General features: G+C 42.7%; 1 protein-coding gene across 1 annotated transcript in view; it reads right to left on the bottom strand.

Moving 5' to 3' along the window:
• Window positions 1–1,625: 1,625 nt before the first annotated feature.
• The window catches only part of SSU72 (SSU72 homolog, RNA polymerase II CTD phosphatase), an 82,884-nt gene continuing 60,878 nt past the window's right edge, over window positions 1,626–23,631 (bottom strand). The window contains exons 3-5 of the mRNA XM_083163394.1: window positions 6,508–6,647; window positions 4,777–4,895; window positions 1,626–2,196 (exon numbers count right to left, since the gene is read on the bottom strand). Coding sequence (XP_083019520.1) covers window positions 2,095–2,196; window positions 4,777–4,895; window positions 6,508–6,647 — 361 coding nt within the window. The 3' untranslated portion in view covers window positions 1,626–2,094. The remainder of the gene's footprint in view (window positions 2,197–4,776; window positions 4,896–6,507; window positions 6,648–23,631) is intronic.

Genomic DNA, 23,631 nt, shown 5'->3' on the forward strand with positions numbered 1-23,631 from the left:
TTCTGCAGAGGGTTTTATCTTTTTTTAGAAAAAGTTGACCCTTCATCCTAAGGTTCAACTTTCTTGTTACATAATCAAATACTTCCTTCAATACAATAACGGGATTGAAAAAAATGGAGGACTCACTGGGAATGGTAATCAGTCTTGCGTCAGGCAGTACAGCTGTTGTAGAGGTCAGCAATACGGTCTCACAGCGCTTTGGTTTGATTATCTGCGTAGTTTGAATAGTCTCCCCTGCTTGTGTGGGTTTCACTCAGGTGCTACAGTTTCCTCGGCATGGTCCAAAAATATGGTTGTAGGTTCTGTCAATTGGCTCCTAACAAAAATTAACTCTGGTGTGTAAGTGGGTGTATAGATGGGCCAAGTGGTTCTTATCTGATGCCACGCAGATGTAGCCACACACAATGCTGTGCCAATCACCATGTGCGATAAACCATGACGACTGGCGCTGCCCAATTGCCACGCCCCAGCATCTATTTAGGGTGCAAATTTGCTGCGACCAATGGTCACGGATGATAAGAGCAGCTACAGTATATGTATTCTGTGCATTTACCAGCTTCTTCCTTTCCTGCTGGTTGAAATGTGTCCTGGGGTAATGCCCTGCTCGGTGGTCAGCCTCCTGGGATGCCAGATGACAGCCCGACAGTCGGGATTCCGATGGTCAGTATACAGACGTTGGACCGACCTGACCGTCAAATGCCCGACAGTCAGGATTCTGACAGGCAATTCTATCTCGTTATTTTGCTTTTGCCCCTCTGCCGGCATTAAGGATATCAATGTCTGTATACTGACAGACGGAATCCCGACTGTCAGGCCGTTATACTACACCCAACCCTATAAATTCCTAGAGTGAACAGTAGTCTGAAACAATGTTAAACTACTTTTGCAGGTTCCATGAAGACTTCAGGCTCAAGTGCACCAGCCCATTGTCCTGGCAGCCAAGTCTTTAGTATTATTGAAGCCGAGTACCAAAATCCTGGATCACAGGATTTTGGCGGGTCTCCTACCCATGTCCCCGTTTCCACTGCCAAGTTTTTCTGGTGTTTTCCCAGGTTGACAGTTTCCACTGAAAAGGGAAAGCAGCATGAGGGGACCAGCAGGTGGGCATCAGGAGGAGCCATTGCAATGGCCAGCCGCTCCTGCCCAGGTAACTTTACCCGGGATTTTTACCTGATCACCTTTTCCACTGAAAAAAAATCCCGGGTTTGTGCCAGTTATGTGCAGGATTTTTAGGTCAGTGGAAAATTGAATCCACAAGCTTTGTGTTAGCACCCATTAGCATTCAAGAGACGGTTGGTCTTGACAGCTCTCACTGTAGCTGGGCACAAATCACCGCATGTAGGGGCCAAAGAGCCATGACAAATTCAGACAGCTACAGGAGAAAAAAGTTGCTATAAAACAAGGTAAAACAAAAAAAAGGTCCACCGTTGTAATAGATTGCCATCAACATGACAATGTATTGATACCGGTCACTGACTTGAGCTAAGGGGGCAAGCTTTGACAATATCGGTCTTCGGTGTACAAAAGTCAGATTTATTTTATGCTTCTGAAGGCTGGATAGAATTAATCACAAAAGGATTCCATTGTAACAATGTCTTTTGAATAAATACACAAACCCGCACCGCTTGAGTACATTTCCAATTTATTACCTATTATTTTACAGATATTAATATTCATATTTGTAGATCTGCCATTCCAGCCATGTAGCCCCCTGGACTGACCGCGGATCCATCAATGTGCTGTTTTCCTCTAGGACAGAAAATAATTAAAAAGCAACTAGAACTACAACAAAATCATCCCGTTCGGAAATATTTACAAAAAAATAAAATAAAAAATAAAATAAAAAAAAGGATTAAAAATAACACTAATCCAGCACAATGCAGGCAATTATGATTTTTTATTTATTTTTTTATAGCTCTTTCATAGTCTGTTTTTTCCCATATATATACACAAAGGTTTGTACATCCCTGTCCTTTTGGAAAATACCTGAAGGAAAAACACTTGGCAGAAGAAAACATGGGGAAGAAAAAAAAAAAAAAAAAGCCTTGGAAATGCAGAATAGTCATACTGAGTAAGGCATGAGCGCGTTTTGTATCAATAGAAGCAGATCGTGTGGAGAAAGGTCCGGCCACTTTTGTCCTCAAACTCCTGTAACAGTTCATCTATCTCATTCTCCATGTCTTCCGTGTGTTGTATCTGAGGGCAAACGGACATACATAATCAGGGCTGTGCATGACTGGACATCTTTATGACATAGTACAGACATTGTATCATAGTTGCCTGCGCTCCTGCATTCTGCAGTAGACTCGCTGACATAGCAGCAATCTCCCTCATTAGTCTAGCAATCTCCCTCATGTCACCTAGCCCACATCACTGTTACATCCTAGTTACCTCCCCACCTGCATTCTGCAGGAGACTCGATGACATAGCAGCAATCTCCCTCTCTCCCTCATTAGTCTAGCAATCTCCCTCGTGTCACCTAGCTCACATTACACAGTTACCTCATAGTTACCTCCCCTCCTGCATTCTGGAGGAGACTCCCTGAAATAGCAATCTCCCTCTCTCCCTCATTAGTCTCCCTCTCTCCCTCATTAGTCTAGCAATCTCCCTCATTTTCCCTAGCCCACATTACACTGTTATATTTATGTGGAAAAAAGGAATGAGAGATAGATCAATTTACAATGAATCATCAGCACCATTTCCCAGCACTTTACCAAGTATAGTAGCTCTTACTAACTGGTTTGGGGTCATCTACATTTGTATATACAGTAATTTTACAATATTCCTCTCAGATGTAGCAGTACACACCCACGCTTCTAGGTGCCACGTTCACAATCTCTCCATATATGGAACTAGACACGCCCTTTGGGTGAAGCATGACACGCCCCCTCAATGGGGAGCTGTGCAAATTTCTCCTACCAACTATAATCTCCCTGAAACCAGTTTTCAAAAGTAGGGAAGTATGCCTTTTATATACAGCCATAACCTTTTCCTCAGTTAAATACAACCTACAGCAATAGGTAAAGGGCAGGTGTTACATTGTTTTTACTGCTTGGTTGGAGCCAGCAGCTCATGTTTCCTGAACAGCACCAGCTGTGAATGTACTATGTCCTCTGACTTATGACTGTACAGCATTAATCAGTACACAATATATATTGTATTGTAAATCTTGCATTTCATAAACTAATCTTCTAATCTATCAGTAATCTAGGATAATCTAACAAAATTCCCCCGCCGTTCAGAAAGAGGAAATAAAAAACCATTGAAACCTGCATTACCACTTTAGGCCACAAGGTGGCCATTACATTCTTCCAAGGGTTACTTAACTGGACAGTTTTCTGTCCCTATATTCCTTAGTCACAAGGCATATAACCATCCGAGTTCCAGCTATTCTCATCTGCCAGGTCATGCTAGAACTTGTAGTTCCACAAAAGCTGGCTAAATATGTTCACTAACTATAAGGAATGCTTATTATTGCAGTGCATAATCTATATACATGTACAGATATTTGTAATCGTTTATTAATCAATTAACACAATGAGAAAGAACGGAGAAGAGAAATCTGAAGCAAATCAATATTTAGCGTGCCCACCCTTTGCCTTCAGAACAGCATCAATTGTTCTAGGTTCTTGCCAGGGGCGTTTAAGAGGAGGAGGCTACGCCCTCCTCCTGCAGGGTCCCCTCTCTGCCGGGAGTAGCAGGGTCTGAGCCCTAGAGCGCTCAGACCATAGTGCACATGCACAGACCTCAGAAAATATATCGCAGGGGTCATTTTTCCAGTGACTTCCGCATCAGCAGCTGTTTGGAGTCTGAGCACTAGAGCGCTCAGTGTGGATCGCAGGGAAAAACGGCTCAGGGCTATTTTTCCATCGATTTCTACACAATGCAAATAGACAATGCAAGCTATGCAAGTGGAAAGTGCTGAACCACATAAAGAACAGGCAAGTTGTCTTTTCATTAGGATGCTAGTTCATAACCCATTAAAATGACTGAACAGGTCAGTAACGTCAGCTTTGTGCTACAGGTCAACTAGAAAAAAATTGAATACAAGACATTTTGAAACCATTCCCTTGAATACATAACCAGGTAACCGCAAGCCTATAAAGGAGACTGCAGTGGCGTTTAATTTAGTTTTAATTTCATCCTATATATATATATATATATATATATATATATATATATATATATATATATATATATATATATATATATATATATATATATATATATACATATATATATATACTGAAGCAGCTTACATGTTAACAGTGCGTGGTGCAACATCAACTAAATCAAGAACGTAGAACGCAAAATTCTGCTAAGTCCAACTCCGTCACATCAGTCTTCATAAGTGCCTAGTAACCACTGAGATTGTGACAACGGCAAATAAAACAATTTTACTTTTTTTCTACCAGATAGTCTTTCTTCATGTACTTCAGTACTTCCACATTCAGCAACCCATTTTCCTTGATGTTGGAGTTACTGTTAAATAACTGCTACTTGACAATAGGATCAGTGGCCTAACTACGGTGCCGCAGACCTCGCAGTGGCTCGGGGAGCCTGCGCCAGCGGGATCTGCGAGGCTGAGCATACCAGCCAGTGCAGTGCCTGTTACACGGCTCATGCCGCAAGGATCCTCTATACACAGCGCCCTGACTAAGCCCCAAGGAGGAGAGACATTGTGTTAAATGACTAAAGATCATTTAAGTTAGAAAAGGTTAATGCGTCCCTATTTAAGATTGGTTTGTTTTATATATTTATTATTTTGACACTTACACATTGGCAAAGTTCACAAATTAAGAATGCCCCTAGTGTAGCCTCTTCATGATTATCCTGAATATCAACATTTATCACATGCACGGGTTGACATGTTTCTTGTTCTCTAGAATTCAAATCTGTAACAAAAACAGGATACAATTAATGCACAAGAACGCACGGCATGGTCATCAAGCAACATTGTAGCTAATCTACAAGAAAAAGTCTAAATTCAAAGGTAATATGGTCAATACGATCACTATGTTCCAAGCACCTCCTATCTTCTGGTAATGCTTATAGGAACACCATGTAACCATTCAGTGGGTGTTTCCCACTATTACCATATTGTAGCCACCATACAGTATGTCGTATATCTATGGTAATTACAAGCTTCACATTGAACAGAAAAATGTGGACATTTTAATAAATCGGTGCGTTTACTGCACTGCTCCCAGCATAGCTGACCAGTTTTGGTACTTATAGGTTAGCCGGGCACCCGGCTACGCTATGCTGACAACGTAGCTTTGGCTACATTGTCAGCGTAGCGATTGCCAGGCGGCCGGCTAGGCAGCAGGTGAGGCGGGAGGGTGGCGGCGACACGTCTGTTGGGGGAGCATCACATGCTTTCCGGGATCCCCCAGTGGCACTAGCCAGTCACCTTTGCCATCGATGGCAAAAGTGCAACTGACCATCGATGGTGTATAAGTATGCAATGGATGACCATCAATGTTTTGACACATCGATGGTCATCCAGGGATGGTGACATCGATGGTGGGAAACCATCTGGTTCTCCCCCATCGATGTCAAAACTATTCGACATAGGGATGGCCATCAAAGTTTACAAAACATTGATGGTTTATGGCCAAAGTGCTGGGACTGTCATGGCGGACCCACTAACCACGTCATACCCCCACTATCCACGTGTGCGTGGAGTCAATTTTATAAAGTGTGGCGAGCGCAGTGAGCCACCGAGCCCGAAGCATGGCGAGCGCAGCGCGTGGGAGTCCACGAGTGAGTCCACTTTATAAATTAGACTCCGCGCACACGTGGATAGTGGGGGTATAACCTGGTTAGTGGGGATATGAAACATTATGCATTAAAGTAGCTCCAAATACGTAACTTACATAGTTTACGTAACTAGCATAGTGGTGTATTGGTATTCTCAATACACCACTATGTAACGGGCGCCCAACTAACATATAAGTACCCTAGTTTTATTTACATATAAAGGTTTCACCTTTTCAACTTTTTGGACTGGCGACTCAGAAGAAACCACAACTTCTATACCTAACGCTTTCACATCCCAGTTAGTCAGACCTGGGACTAACACTTTAACACTAAACCCGGGTCGCCCATTGCACACCGTTTTAATTCTTTTTAACCTGCATCAGGTTGGTTGACCCAGTTATTAGGTTTGGTGCTTTCACACTACACTTCAACTCAGGTTGACTAGGCAGCAACCCGGCAATAACCAGAGTTTTAACTGCCGTGTGAAAGGGGTATTAGAGAGCAATAATACTTATGGAGCTCTGCACCAGCATTTCAAAGGAAAGATCAATAATTCACAACTGTTAATCCGGTTTATCATTAACAGGCAAAAAAAAAAAAAAGAATACATCAGTAATTCTTTGTAGTAAGTGCCAAAAATCTGATTTTCCATTTGCAATAACCAACGTCAACTTCCAGTTTAAAACGCACTGTAAAAGGCTATACAAGTTTGGTTTTCTTTGTTCAGAACAAAAACATTCTTACCTTCAACTACTTGATCGTAGACTCTCTCTTCACATGTAATCACTAAGTCAAAATAGTCCTTGCAGTTCTGAAACCTCTCTGGCCGTGGTTTGATCCGCTTATTTCTGTCCAACATGTGTAAAATACCGTTCTGTGTATATCTGAATTTGCTCTAATTAAGGACATTTTTACAGGAATAATAGAATATAAATATATCTATCTGTCTCTAAATCATGTTACATGCATCTAAAACATTAAAAATATGACCCTATCTTACACAAGACACTTCTAAATCTCTTATCCATGCACTCATTATATCCCACATCGATTATTGCAATAGTCTCCTAACTGGTCTTCCTAAGAACAGACTCTCACCACTGCAAATTATTTTCTACAGCTCCTAATCCCTATTACAGGACTTTCATCGGGCTGCTCCCACCCTATGGAATGCCCTTCCACGCACAATAAGACTCTCCACTAGCCTCCAGACTTTCAAGCGTTCCCTGAAAACTCACCTCTTCAGGCAAGCTTATCATATTTAAGTCCCTCACACGGGTGTGGTATAGGGTTCGACAGTCGAGAGCCAGACAATCATTAGCCCGAATCTTGTAAATAATGAAAGGCCAAGTATAGTACTAACATCCCTACAATAAAAGCTGGTGAAAGGATTGTAATGTAGGGCTACACCTTTAGTGCAATGACACCTAGAACAGTGTTCAAGACCAAAACTACATTTCAGGAAACCATAGAAGCTCTCACATGTAAAGTTGGAGCAGAGGGAAGGGAGTAATGGAAACACTCATTCAAATACATTAAAAGGAGTTCAGGTTCATAAAGGAAGCAGAAGCAGGACAATGTAAGTGGAGGTTACTAGGTTTAGGGGACCAATGTAGCTGTAGAATGATCTTCCGTAGAATGATATAGACCATCACGGTGGATGAACAAAACAGTGTTTGGATACAGTAGATAAAATCCTATCTGAACATAGGATCATATATAGGGACTAAAAGATGAAGCGGCTATATTTGTACAAAGGGCTGATTGTGCACTGAAAGGCTTGACCAAAGCGAAAGAACATAAATCAATGTATGAATAGGCTTTTTCATTAAAGTGCATTAACCGTTATCAGCTGGGAACAGCCAATCTAGCAAATTGCTGTTCTTAATCAATATGAACAGAGCTTAAAGGATGTGAATATGCAAGAATTTAGAAAGCAGCCGTATCCTAGTCTGGATTTGCATTCTCTAGGAGAGGATTAGTCGCAGAACATATGCGCTATTGATACGATGCTCATTTATGGTACAAATTCATAAACTTACAAAACTGCAGCAGCATAAGGATTGGGATACATTATAAAAAGTGTATTTAGGTGGTAGGGTTACTTCAGTGTACATTGGGTGGTGTCAAATTACCCACGAAAATTGGCTTGAAAGTAAACTTTACAATTTGTACCAATAAGCAGGCACGTGTCGCGGCTTATTTGGCATTTTGCTTAATCTGCCTCATGCAGGCATACCAAAGGCTGTAGCTGAGGATTTGAGTCCAAAAAAACCTGTACTAGACTATTATATGACTTACAAGTGAGTGCTAGAAATGTTGACATGTTAATGGAATGATATAGGGCTCATTGGGGGGTGGGGGGAATTAAATTCTGTTGTGCACCCCACTATTCAGTTCCGATCAGATATTACCTGCAATGCACTTTATTTTTTTCCCCTCGCAGCCTCCGGAGGTGTGGAATTTTTTAAATTTTTATAGAAAGTGAACTTTATAAGAAAAGCAGAGATGAGGCTAATGGGGCCCACACACTGGGAGATTTCTGGGCATTTTTTAAGTGCTCTCACTAGCTCGCTTACAAAATGCCCCTACATCATTCGTCTGTAGGGACCATAGCAATAGTGATGCGTGGCCCCACAAGTCACTATCGCCAGACAATAATATACAGCATGCTGGATATATCTAGTCAATCGCCGGGCAGGACCAGCGTTCACATCTGAGAACACTGACCCTGACCGATTGCTCAGCACATCGCTGTGTGCTGAGCAATCTTGCTGAACATTTTAGCATCGCTCAGCACATCTTCCCGTGTGTAGGCCTTGTAAGTTACAAAGCAGATTTAAAGTCAACTTTATTTTGGATGCGCCCTTAATGCTTCAAGTGTGTGCTTTTAGAGGAATCCGTAAAATAGCCCCCAGCAAGCTCCAACCCACCACTGCCGCCATCCACCTGTATTCAGAATCACCACTGAAATGAACTATGAATTATAGTTGGAAATCATTCTCCAAAAATAAAACTTAATTTTTTTCCTTGTGTGGGCTATGAACAGATCTGGCACACACCCTGGGATCTACGCCATTAAACTAATCAAATATTGTACGTTTAGAATGGATTCATCCAGGCCACAAAAGGAAAACCATTGTCTTTATTGCTACGGTAAACAAAATGTATTGATAAAATGAAATTGATAAAGATAAAGCACTGTAGACTTCATATGGAGATGGTTGGAGCTATTGTTCTGTACTTGAATTCTAAGCAAAAGGCTATATGAAAATATTTATAGCCTATATCCAACACTTTCGCAAGCAGATTTCTAACATTTTATAATTGATGTAGGTGATCAGCTATTTAAAGCTTTACCACCACCTGGGAAAATACTAAACAAACAAAAAAAAAGGCAACATACCATTATTTCTGCAGCAATAAGGTTTCTCAATCTGATATCGGTTGTATGCCGTATTAACAGAACGCACAAACACAAAAAAAGTTTGATTAAATTGAAGTTAAAAAATAACGGTACTCTTTTAGAACGGCGCCCGCGATTGGAATCGCGGGCGTCGGGGGTAAAAAAATCGCGGTCATCGCGGGTACATAAAAATCGGGTGCCCGCGATGACCGCGATTTTCCCATAGGGAACAATGTTAATAAGGCTGATTGACCGCGATTTTAATGTAAAATGCCTCAATGCCCGCGATTTGGACATAGGAATCAATGTTAAATGGGCTACAGAGCCCAAATAGGCACAATTAACCCTTAAATGTCCCCCCAATTTTTTAACGCCACCCCACGATCCACGTCAACCCGAAGCGTGGCGAGCGCAGCGAGCCCGTGAGGGGCGGCGGCACGCGTCCTCCGACCTTTTCATGCCCTACTATCCACGTCGGCGTGGAGTTGAGAATAGAATAGTGTGGCGAGCGCAGCGAGCCACCGAGGCCCGAAGCGTGGCGAGCCCCGCGAGGGGACGCGGATACCTTCACAGGTAAACGCGTCCCTTCGCGGACTTCACAGGTGTCCGCGTCGTCACGGACACCTGTGAAGCCCGCAAGGGGACGCGTATAACTGTGAAGGTATCCGCGTGTGCTCGCCACGCTTCGGGCCTCGGTGGCTCGGTGCGCTCGCCACACTATTCTATTCTCAACTCCACGCCGACGTGGATAGTAGGGTATGAAAAGGTCGGAGGACGCGTCACGCCGCCCCTCGCGGGCTCGCTGCGCTCGCCACGCTTCGGGTTGGCGTGGATCGTGGGGTGGCGTTAAAAATTTGGGGGGACATTTAAGGGTTAATTGTGCCTATTTGGGCTCTGTAGCCCATTTAACATTGATTACTATGTCCAAATCGCGGCCATTGAAGCATTGAATGTAAAATCGCGGTCACCACTAAATTTAACATTGACCCCTATGGGAAATCGCGGGCATCGCGTCGCGGCCGTTAATGTACTGCCTGCGATGCCCGCGATCACCGCGATGGGCGCCCTTCTAGGTAAAGAGTACCAAAATAACTACAAAATAAAAAAAAATAAAAACAAAGAACAAATAATTGCATGCAGTCCTTTTAAGTTGTTTTTATTGAGACTAGTGACACTACCGTAGAAGGCCCTTTAGGTTATCAATGCTGCATTTAGTCCGGTGTATGCACACGGTATTAATGCGCTACTTCATCAGCTGCATAGCTACATCATACAATCCTACCTCCCTCCATTTGATACTACAGGATCTCCCTTGCATCCACAGTACTGTACCGTTTTCCATCTCCTTTCAAGCTCACTCACTCATTCTCCCCCACACTTGGGGGAGTCCCTGAGGGCCTGCATCGCCGTCACAAAGACACATCCCGTATGTGCCTGCAGCAGAAGAAATCTCCGGCACGCAAATATAAATGTCAGTGGAGATTGACTTAGAGTATATTTATACATGTCCAAATTAATAAGAGCAGCTTTATATAGTGTAGAACCACCTACTCTGCCATACACCATATGAAATGAATGCCAAGTTAATTTGTCTTCTAAAAAAAAAAAAATCTAGTATAATCTTCCTGCGGTCTTAACTTCCAAAGAGCTACACAAAGTAGAACAGCATGATTGTATTGTAGACAATAGGGACGGAGGTGTGAAAGCTTTGACTTGTTTGTAGCTCACTTCAAAACAGGTCAGCTGAAGATTTCCGCGCACAAACTCGGGTTTACAAAAAGTCCTTTTTCCACCGGAGGAAAGCAGGAACTGTGAAGTGGTCTTACCTTTTTTGGGGGGATACCATGTGGAGTTCCGTAAAGGACTCTTTAGAACAGGCATGTCCAACGTTGGCCCTCCAGCTGTTCTGAAACTACACATCCCAGCATGCTTTGCAATAGTTTTAGCATTCTCTAATCGCAAAACTGTGGCAAGGCATGCTGGGATGTGTAATTTCACAACAGCTGGAGGGCCAACGTTGGACATGCCTACTTTAGAACATTATTTCATAAAATAAAAAAGTCCCACTTAATGGCATTAATAGTGATGAGAAACGAGCGCTAAATAAATGCCAGACAGGAACCGGCTTTCCCAAAGCATCTGGAATCTCAAATATACGTTGCTTCCACATGGATGGAGTTTGCCACAACATTGTCAAGTCAAAAATGTATCCATAAAAATATATATTTTTACTATTCTGACATTTTATAGCCAGATGCACATGTACAGCACAAGATATTCCGTGAACAAATTAGTTAGATGAACCAATCACTTCATTTGGCAGGATATAAAAATCAGTGTAACCAGTGAATGAAGTGAACGGAGATCCACAATGGCTGCTGCAGGATCACATGGTTTTTAGTAAATTACTAGGCTAATTTCACTAAAAAATATAAAATTGGTTAGAAGTGCAAGATCAATAACACAAACATATGGTAAACTACGTATCCTCCCATTTATTGCAACAAGGGTACATGCTGGTGGCCTTTGCCTGCCTCCCTGGCACATATGCCAAGGTCGCTGCCCTGGCACATATTCCAAGGTCACCGGTCAATCCTTTTACTAATTGGAAACTTGTGCAAGCAATATCCATTACTAGACTATAAATATAGATCGTCAATGAATCTCAACACCGAAATTAAAATCCATAAAATCATCTACTTAGAGGAACATGAAATGACCTCACTGAGGCGAAGATTGTTAAAAAACAGCTCACAGATGTCGCAAAACACAAAGCACTGTTTTGTGAATGTCATCGCTTTCCTGAATAGTTTGGCAGGACGACATGGTCACATTCAGCTGGCATGCATAACAGTGCCCCGGGTAAAACATGATGAGGTTTAATCAGTGAAACAGGATTGTGTGTTTGTGTGTACCTGCACAATAATTATTCAGTGCATAACACACTGTCCAATTAGACTGCAGATGACAAACTTACGGGGCGGAGCACTAATGAGACCCAGTGGACAGGAAATGGTCTTGAAACCGCAGCAACCAACTGAATATTTGTCACCGTTACATAATATGTTATACGACAATCTCCTTCAATCCTTCACTTTGGTCTAGTATTTATACAGGGTGCCAGCTACGCTTACATGACGACATGTCCTACTTGAAAATATCTTTGATTACCAAATCGTAAGTCTTATTGGATTGTCTAGTCCTTTACAACCCCATACATGCATTTGTTAGCCTCTATTTTGACTTTCGTTACCAAACTGGATTGCCTCAGGATACAAACATTGCCGTTACCTATAAAGCCTTCAGGACCCAGAGTAAATGTATGGATTTTAAGAGTACATCGTATGTAATCTTCCAACAATCACCCTATGAAAACGTAGGAACGAGTCCCATTGAATATGCCTCTAATTAAATCATCATCCTATTAGAATAAGAGGTCAAGCAAAACAGAAATGGACCAGGGTCACGGCTGTCAGGACAGATGGACAGTAGTGACCTGGGATTGAATACCCCGTATAACTGATGACGGCTATTATGACCTTTCCTTTGATGACACCTGCGCCAATATACGACTCGTACCCCCGGCACATGTAGAAGCCTTTAGAAAACGTTGGCTTTCCGACATTCTTGTGTATAAACTAAAACAAAAGTGCGGATTACAGAATGGAGAGCACAGCACTTCAGTCAATCTGAAATTTCCCACCATGGACTGATTGCGTCATGACAAATATCCCCATTGCAGTGGAGAACAGTTTATGAAAGCCGACAGAAGAGCAACTTTTCAATAAAACAACCCTGAAGGTTAAAAATGGAGACAAATTGTTCTTGCAGCATATTAAACAAGCTAGAGTTCTCCATTTCTAAACACTGAACCCAAAGGGTGGGCTTACCAGAACTGGAGCTATCTGGGTATAAAACCTATAAACTACTAGCGGGAGACAATCAACTTACTATAAAGGTTGTGAAAAAAATACCACCGGAACACAGACATCGCAACAGTATGTAGGGGTGCAAGCAAGGGGTGAGAGTCTGGTAAAGAGGAAATACAGAAGACTAATGATTTGCCACCAGTAAGACCAGCACCAAACTGTAGCTCCCCTAAATGAGAGATCACTAAACTCTTAAGGTACCCATAGACGGTCCGTTCCCGGACCGTCCGTTTTGTACTATGCGATGCGCGCTCCCGCGCATCACATAGTACGGTACAAAAAGTATGTGCTGCACATACTTTTTGTACTAGCTAAACATCGTATCGGATTGCATGCACTAGGCTTGCGATCCGATACGATGCATGCTAATTAAGACCCAAACGGATCAGTTTAATGGACCGTGTATGGGCCCCTTTAAAGTTTAAAGAAATGATAAAGGATCTGGTTTTTATCACCGGCCAATCAGCTCCTATCTGTCATTTTTCAAACCAAGCCTGTAACTACAGTTAAGAGCGGATTGGCTGGTGATAAAAATCAGACACTATCACTTCACGGAGCTTAATAAATCTGCCCCCCAATTTCTAAACAGTTAAAAAAAAAAACAGACTTTCCTACAGGATACAGTGCTTACTTAGATGTCCATTTATTCACAGGTCACCAGATACTTATAACATTTATAAAAACACACCATTATACTCTCAACCAAAAAGGTCTCTAATTGCGAGAAATAATAGTTAGTCCAGTCAATGGCACTCTCAAGGTATAATGTTGCTAATCCTTATTCACAACACACATCCATAATGTAATGAAATATGATGTCACCTTTATTAAGTACAGAGATAAAAAGCTCAGTAAAGTCACTGGTCAGTTGCAGCCATATTGCTATGGAATCCTATACTTAGGTCTCCCTCCTATTTTCCCTATAGATTGTAAGCTTGCGAGCAGGGCCCTCCTACCTCTATGTCGGTTTGTATCTACCCAGTTTGTTTAATCACGGTTTCCAATTGTAAAGCGCAACGGAATCTGCTGCACTATATAAGACACTGTAACGGAATCTGCTGCGCTATATAAGACACTGTAACGGAATCTGCTGCGTTATATAAGACACTGTAACGGAATCTGCTGCCCTATATAAGACACTGTAACGGAATCTGCTGCGCTATATAAGACGCTGTAACGGAATCTGCTGCACTATATAAGACGCTGTAACGGAATCTGCTGCACTATATAAGACGCTGTAACGGAATCTGCTGCACTATATAAGACGCTGTAACGGAATCTGCTGCTCTATATAAGAACCTGTAAATAAATAATGTTATTAGTGTGGTCTATCTCAGGGCTGGGCAACACCGGCCCTCTAGATGTTAATGAACTACACATCCCAGGATGCTTTGCATTAGTTTTGCTATGTGGACTTGCTGAAACTGATGCAAGGCATGCTGGGATGTATAGTTCATCAACATCTGGAGGGCCGGTGTTGCCCAGCCCTGGTCTATCTTATTTACAGCTGCTGGACGAATCCTAGTACACAACCAACAGGGAGGAAAGTTCTTACGCACAATGTCTGACCAAGCCACAGTGAACCTCATTGGAGGGGGAGAAAAAAGTTAAAATTTCCCCTGTTGTGTGACAAACATTTCATGTGGGACAAATGGAATAAAAACTTCCCCTCCCTTTCAGCACTGTACTAGAAATCACCAGCAGCTCTAGATAAGAGGGACCTAGCACTTAACCACCAATATTACAGTGAACTGAGAGCAATTCTACGGGTTATTTGAATTTCACAACAACCAACTTATTCTAAACAGCCAGACACCGGGCGACAATAAGTTGTGCAGGGATTATAATGTAAAGTGAGGATTGTGTGTGTGTGTGGGGGGGGGGGGGGGGATGTCACACGCCCCAGCTGTATCTATCACCTGAAGAGAACAGCTACCGGGCCGTCCAAACAGGTCAGGGTTGCACAGGGAGCTATGGGACCTTTCACACAGGTTTTTTTAGTGTGACGTTTTAGCTATCCCCACTCCGAACATGACATCATAGGTACCCCCCAAATTCACACTGCACTCAGTCATCGAGCCAGTGCATGTGAAAGGCACAACTATCAGGAGAAAAAAAAAATTGTATTTTTTTGTTGTCTGGTCAACATTTATGTAATAAAAAATAATAATAAAAAAAAAAACAACGGATGTTTTGGGACTTTGACAATACTGATAAAGTGATCTGGGTTAAGCTACACTAAATCTGTTGACTATACTAATAAACCATATGGGTAACCAGTGATTTATCCCAGCACACTGTACTTCACAAGAGTGGCTGCATATCATTACACCACTGTGTGCAGTGAATAAGATTTGCACTATACCATATCAGAAACACTGCGCCATTTATTGGAATACTACTAGTTTATATTTCTTGCCCGTATTAGAGCCATTTTTACATGAATGCACAAGTGTGATCTTACATTTATTTGATGAAATAGAGGTTGGTGTTCCAAAGCTTGGTCCACAGGACACCAGACCGCTCACTTGTTTCCAGGTCACCTTGCATTACGCACAGACCTTTCCCACAGGGTGTGTATTGAGGCCTGGGAACAAGAACTGTCTGGGCTCCTGTGGACAGGGTTTGAGAAGCCATGAAGTAGACACTCAACAAATGCTATAATAAAAAGCATGAAAGCAATAGTCTGTATATAAAGCAAGATAAATGAGGTATAGAACAGTGTTCAAGTGTGAAAATAGAAAAAAATGGGTTACTTTACAAAGAAGACAACAAAATGCTAATAACGTAAAAAGCCTTCAGAAAAAATCATCCTGAACGTTTGTGAACGTGGACATAACATGTATGACCGAACATTTTAGAAGGTACGTGATTTTATAATGTTCTGCCATTGGTTGTCAAGCATTGGGGGCCATAGGAATTTGAAAATACAGAGACCAGAAATCTTGTTGAGGAGAGTATATACAAAGCTCCACAGTGTCAACACAAAGAAACATGTTTGTTGGACTTTGTTCACATTGTTGCACCACGTGGAGACCTCTCGATCAGCAGTCTACTACTGGAGAAGGCCAACCACACAAGCGTGCACATTGCCCCACCGTGAGTGCGGTACCAAGGAGAACACTATCGGTGAATGCGATCTGTATTCATAGTTTCATTACTGGGCATACAAAGTATGGTCAGGAGTTACATGTGCATAGCTTACATTTTATATAGGTCTTATTGTAATAATCCGGATCTGCGTAATTTGGTGTTCTCAAACCGGATTAGCTTGTAATAATACTATCTGATCATGTGTGTGTCACCAATATAATGGCTCATTTACAGTACATATACAGTAGTATATGCAGCTACCTCTTTTATAGGGCATTCAAGGGTGTGTGTGTGTGTGTGTGTGTGTGTGTGTGTGTGTGTGTGTGTGTGTGTGTGGGGATGTATTTAAAAAAAAAAAGTACCTCCGCATCAATTTTCGTGCTCCTAGTAGTTGCAAATGAAAAAAAGTGCAAGTAGATGAAGATCTCCAAGGCAGTAGGGCTTCGTAAGAATGCGTTCAGTAGATTGGAAAAAAAATTCTACAGATAAGAATTCTCGAACAGCCCTAGTTCTAAGAAAACCCTTATTGTAGTGTAAGGCAAGTTACTTTAACTTAGCATAGTTACTTTAATAGGAAAAAGTCTAATATAAAGCCATTACAAAGGCAAATGATACTTACCCCCCCTTTTACATACCTAGTAGTGCTGCAACCGATGTCCCTGGGTACAGCTGAAGCATGTAGGGTACTTGGTTCCTAGCACGGCCACAATCGCGGCCATCGTGTACCTTTAAGTTAAGGTACACGATGGCCGCGATGGACCCGATTTCCTTTGAAATCAGGTCCATTTTGCCGTCAAAGGGAAAATCGCGGGCATCGCGGTGGTCAGGACCATTAACATTGGCCCCGAAGCGATGCCCCCGATTTTGCCATAGGCTTCAAATGGTAAAATATTTTTTAACATTGAAATCGGGAGCATCGCGTCGGTCTTGTGCCATTATAATGGCACAAGATGAGATGGACTTGATTAAGTCCATCTCACATAGGAAACAATGTGAAATGGGCCAATATGACCCATTTCACATTATATATGGCCCCGTCGTCACCCCACAATTGACGTGAACCCGAAGCGTGGCGAGCGCAGCGAGCCCGCGAGGGGTGGCGGTGCGCGTCCTCCGACCTTTTCATTCCCCTACTATCCACATCGGCGTGGAGTTGAGAATATATAGTGTGGACCCTGAAGCCTGGCGAGCGCAGCGAGCCTCGCGAGGGGACGCGTATACCTGTGAAGTTATACGCGTCCCCTCGCTGCGCTCGCCACACTATATATTCTCAACTCCACGCCGACGTGGATAGTAGGGGAATGAAAAGGTCGGAGGACGCGCACCGCCGCCGCTCGCCACGCTTCGGGTTCACGTCAATCGTGGGGTGGGGTTTACGCTGTAAAATTGGGGGTCTAGGGAATATTTTACATTGAATCCAATGTAAAATCGGGTCCCAGGGATCCTACTCACATTTGATTCAATAAAAAAAAAAAATCGGGTCGGTCGCATCGCATGCGACCAAATCGCATGCGATGGACGCGATTTTTCCGACACGACCACCCCGATGGAAATCGGTGTGGCCGTGCTAGGAAACAAGTACCACATGTACTGTTACAGAAGCTGGATGGGTATGCATGTGAACAGGATACCCAACCTGCTACGGAAATCTCACAGGCTACACATAGGAGGGCTGGATCTCATGAGACTGGCATCAGGGGTGCTGCAGTGTAGGGCTCAGAATTTTCAGGATGCTAAAAGCAGAACGGATGTGAATGCTGGACTAATGGGGAGGGGGGGCAGAAACTAAACGGAGACCGTATAAAGGTTCTTTAAATCTACACAACTAAGCAGCCTTATGTGCTGCACTTTTGAGAAGATTGTAGTTGTCTGGTGACAGGTCCAAGGCTTTTCCCAGAAAATGAGGGGATCATGCATGTTCCACAGATTAAGGACACACAGTAAATGAAGAGAACTGCCTAGATCCTATATTCACCTTTGCCATTACTGTGAATCTTTGCTATATAAATAACTGCACTTACATAGGAGAATTGCTGCCACTTGTCATTAAGTTGATGTATTAGAGCTTGCAGAAACATTCCTTCAAGCAACAAAGTCTTGTCGTGTGATGAATACAGTATCATGCAGACTGAACCAAGGCCTTCGTTTCGTTACTGATTTTATTGAAGCATGTCCTATTAAATCATGAACACTCTAAATGCCATAGCTTTTCAGCTTAACCATTTCTGAAAGGGAGGGGTGGCTAAGTTCTAAAGCTGGGTACACACTTGGAGCGGTTTCTTCCGATCCAGTGGATCAGACAGACATCTCACACATCAGGTAGTGTGTGTGCACTACTGCGCACCACCAGGCTTGGCCAATCTGCTGCGCTTCACAGCAGATGGGACAGCATGGGGCCCAAAACATGCAGCTGAACGCAATAATGGTGACTGTATAAAATCGATCAATGTACCTTTACATTGGTCAATTCACCGACCACAATCTGGGATTGCTGAATGTGTACCCAACATAACCAAGTTTATTCTAAAAGAGAGTACATAGATCTAGACACCATGTATTTTTTGGTTTGCATGTGTGTTAAAAAGACCTAACAATTTTTGTTTCCTTTTTATATACTATCGTGATCTTTTTTCTATCGTAAAAAAGTAGCCAGTTGGGGCAGTGCAATATGTTTCGACACTACTAGAATTTTTAAAGACTTGTGCATATATTGTGCACTTGTTGGCTGGACACAATTGTGTCCATCAATGCACACAGACACAATGTAGGTCTTTACGCTCTACAAAATGTCCCATCATTTAAACTGCACCCTACCTCTTAAAGATTGGGGAGGGATCTCTGTTACTGTGCTGTCACTAACATAGGCACAGTGCAACTCAGTGATGTAGGAGAGATCTATAGAACTAAAGATCTATCTCTAACACAACCATAATCTATATGGATAGGTTAGAGAGACAGAGTTGTAGCAAACAACTGTGACCTTCAAGTGCAAATATTAGTTGGGCCTAGGGATGGCCATCGGTGCAGTCGCCATTGATGGAGATTCTGCACCTAGTCATTGATAGTCAGAAACTGTGATTGATAACCATCAATGATTTTAGCTATCAATGGATATCCATCACCACTGACTGAATGGCCGGAGGACCAATCAAAATGTGGGGTGGGGCATCCGGGTGTTCGGGGCGGAGCTATGCTCAGTGTCCCGGCTCCTTTAAAAAAAATAAACATTGTTTCTACTATGCCATTGATGTAGGGAAACCATCTGGTTCTCCCCATCGGTGATTTTGAATCATCGATGGCCATCCCTAGTTGGGCCTCAATATTGGAATGAACTATTTCATTACTGTATTAGTTGTACTTTTTAATTTTAGAAGGATTTGGATTTTAAATGTGTCTATTTAATTATTCCACAGGGAGAGTATACCATACTAGGCAGGTTTGTGTTACGCTTATGTGCAGAATAGGATACAGTTTTGTCCAGTCTCTGCCATATTTTAAGGCAGGGGTGGGGAACTTTTTTTGTTACCCGAACCATTTTAAACGCATGAAATCCTTCTGGGGGCCAGTACCTTGATTCCCCTGTTCCATGCTCCGGACGCCGCAGATTAGCTGCTGCTGGATGCCTGTCGCGCTCCCGCCCGCGTCACCACCTCACGCGAGACTCTCTTACGTGTAGATCGCCGGGTGGGAGAGGGGGCCACTAACCGTGACTACAGGGGCTGTTTATGGTCCACGGGCCGGAAGTTCCCCACCCGTTTTAAAGTCTTCCAGCCCTGGCCACACAGACAGGGACATCATACTATATCTATTGAGCCCTGAGTAAATAGGCGAAATATAACCACTAGAAAAGAATTAAAATTGCTTTAAATAAATCCATTTCTAAATATAGGAAATCCAGGATTTTTGGATGTACAAGTAAATTCCATGCTGCCGATTCCAGGGTGTACTGAGTTACACTGGGGTATAGATGGCAGTGTATGGAGACTATAAGTTAATACAAAGATCATTTGAACTTGGCTCATCCCATCTAATTTCTAAAGCTGCCAATAGACTATTTGACGTATCGCATGCAACCCTGTTGGCCGCCACCGGAAGGGGTGTCCATGTCGGAGGTCAGAACTGCTTGCAGGTCCAACCTCCCATCTGATGCACATTGTACCACGCATGGGACTTGGGAGGATTGGATTAGTGTATGGGGGCTTTAAGCAATCTGACTAGATTGCTTAGAAATTAAAGCACACATGTCCAGTGTGTACACCCCACTGCAATTATGATGCACAGTCCCGCATGTCACCTGACCAGATTTTGACTGCATGGAGTTAAAAATGAAGTCAGATTGCCAGTTCTCGGCATACATCGTCGGTGCATCACATGTGTGCTTTAGTACATCGCTCAGCACAGCGCTTTACAGAAGTGTGCAGTGTAGACCAGGAGGCAGCGAGATACAGCTAAGCAAAAGCTCCATGCCTGGCAACTTAAGAAGCACCAACCGAAACTCTGGACAGCACAAAGCTGTAAACCCATCTCATAACAGATCAAACAAGATCTTCTTTATTTTTTTTTTAAAAAAGGCTGCAAATCCTGCCTTCATATAATAAAAACAGATCATTTGTCTTCCATAACGAATTACAGTATGAGGTAACATACAAACGTAGTGCCAAAACCATGTCCAAGAAAAGTTTTTCAAAATCATTGCTAAAACCTGGAATCAAGGTAGGCTAGTTGAGGTGAAGGCCCTTATTCAGATCTGATCGCAGTACAAATTTGTTCTCAAAATGGGCAAAACCATGTGCACTGCAGGTGTTACACGTTACATCTGCCCCACTTGCAGTGCACATGGTTTTGCCCATTTTGAGAACAAATTTGTCCTGCGATCAGATCTGAATAAGGGCAGAAATTTGGAAACAACTTTCTGCAAAGCAAAAAAACCCTAAACAAAGCAGGCTGTGAGACACTGCTCCATGGGGATTGTAGGTTTGGGCTTGAGCTGGCACCTAAAAAGAATGTTAAAAGTAAGCTCGTCACCCTGCAACCCCATAGCATCAGTATTAATTTAACTTATCCAGAAAAGGAGCAGCAATAACTCTGCAACTGTCTGAATATAATAAACTGGTAAAGACTGTCAAGAACTAAAAACTTGTTCGAATGTGAGGGAGAAACCAACAACTGGCTCTATTGTCAAGGGAGCCCACCAAACCCTTGACAATTGATGTATGACACCAATATTATGATTATAACAGGGCTTTTCCTTGGCAACCTCTTAAGTGTGGATAAGCTTCAAACAATGCATTGAAGATTGCAGAGTCCCAATACATTTATTGGTAACAGACTTCTATGAAAAACTCCCAAAATGGATTTTGGTGAACTACTGCACCTTATCCAGATGCTGGTACCAAAGGACACCAGCCTCCAAACTCATACCATGAAGGGTATGCAGACATGGAGAGGGTTAGAGGTAAACCAGCTCTTGCGATAGGTCAATCAACTGGGCCAAGTAAAGGTGTGAGACATTCCAGTTAGAGAGCAGGTCCAACTGAAATGCCCACAAATTGAACATAACGAAACAATTAGCTTCACCAGTAATGGACTATGGACTGGATAGCCAGAATTTTGGCTGGAAGGAAGGCTTACCTTCTGTAAGGACATGTTGAGTAGCATGCCCAGGGTAAGTCATTCTCCAGGATGGTAGGCTATTAGACTTTTCGGAAGTTCACAATCCAGGCAAGTGATAGGAATGTGAGGTGTCAGATGAATTATAGCTCAAAGACAACTGGCTGAGCATTTAAAAGTCTAGTCAAGACCAGAGACAATGGTTACCCTCAGCGATCTATAGTCAGCCATCTTCACTTTGACAAAAACCCATTGAGTGGAGGGGAATACCAAGGGAAGGGCACTGGACTTAAAGTGGCTGTCCTTTATTGCAAACCAAATTAACGCTTGATGATGTCCAAGATTGTGATGTGACAGTCTCTGCCTGCATGCTACTACTAAACACTCGCATTAGAACAGCAGATGTGCATTCAGTGACTTAAAGAACAGTCTGGTTTCAGAGCTACAAAGAATATAACCATGAGCTCTTAATTTCGTTGGACTAGACTGGAACCACCACTCCTAAGGAAGAGAGAGTTTGACGATTGCCTCTCACAAGCCCATCCATTTTTAAGAAAAGGCAGGGAGACCAGTGGTAAAGAAATAAGGAAGAACATTTTTTTTTCCCCCAGGAAGGGTACAAAACAGCATTCTAGGTGTCAATGAGTGGGCCAGGACGTCCAACCCTTTGTTTTGAAGAATCAAAAGAATGTCTTCATCCTCAAGAGGAAGGAAATCAAAGACCTAGGGGTGACTCAAAAAGGAGCAAAGGACCAAAATAAGATATTTTGGGAACAGTATGAAGGAACGCTTTCCTTATATGGCTAAAAACAATCATATGGTCTAGTTCCAGACTAAAAGAACCTCCCCAGGAAACATTGGATCATCTAAAGAATGCTTGCAAAGTTGGCTTCCAAGTCCGAATCCATAGAATTTAGGAGCTTTGACGCATACTCCAAATGGTACAAATACACTAAATTCAAGACAGAGCATCCCTATGCTAACCCTCACCTAAATCTAATAGCCTAAATCAAACTATCATTCCAAACCTTTCCCTTACCATAACACCAAACCCTAATACCTTAAACAATAATAATATCCTATACCTAATACCTTAACACCTAACCCCCACACATCCTAACCCAAACTTCATACCCCTATACCTTCACCCAGTGGTTTCCAACTTTTTTGGGGGGCATGAGCTACTCAAGACAAAATAAACCGCCTGAAGAGATAATAAATCGAAAAATGCCCTTTAAACATTATGCCGCAATGCCCCAGACACATTATGCCACATACCGCAATGCCCCAGACACATTATGCCATACACTGCAATGTCCAATATGCCACATACATACCTCCCAACACTGGAGGCAGAGGAGAAGGGGCATGAGATTGTAAGCTTGCGAGCAGGGCCCTCCTACCTTTTGACTGTTTGTTGTATCACAGTCTCCTTTTGTAAAGCACAACGGAATATGCTGCGCTATATAAGAAATGGTTAATAAATAAATAGACGTACTATCATGGTACTCTTGCGAGGCCACATTCCCCATTTTTTCCCGCTATGGGGGCATGGCCAGCGCTCTAAGAGCTGCCATGCCCCCAGACTCTATGAATATACGCTGTGCCTTATATTCATGCCAGCAGTGCCAGTTACACAATGCCCCCAATACCCACAATTATGCCATAAACACAATGTCCCCCGGCAGTGCCAGATATACAATGCCCGCATGATTGTGGTGCCATTCTAAAGAAATACTGTCAGTACTGTGTGCGGCACGTGCCAAACAAATAGTACAAGGCACGCATATATGCCCCCAATAGTGCCAGAACAGGTATGCTCCCAATTTC

This window comes from Crinia signifera, chromosome 19 (assembly GCF_055691185.1).
Source record: "Crinia signifera chromosome 19, ASM5569118v1, whole genome shotgun sequence".
Taxonomy (NCBI): Eukaryota; Metazoa; Chordata; class Amphibia; order Anura; family Myobatrachidae; genus Crinia; species Crinia signifera.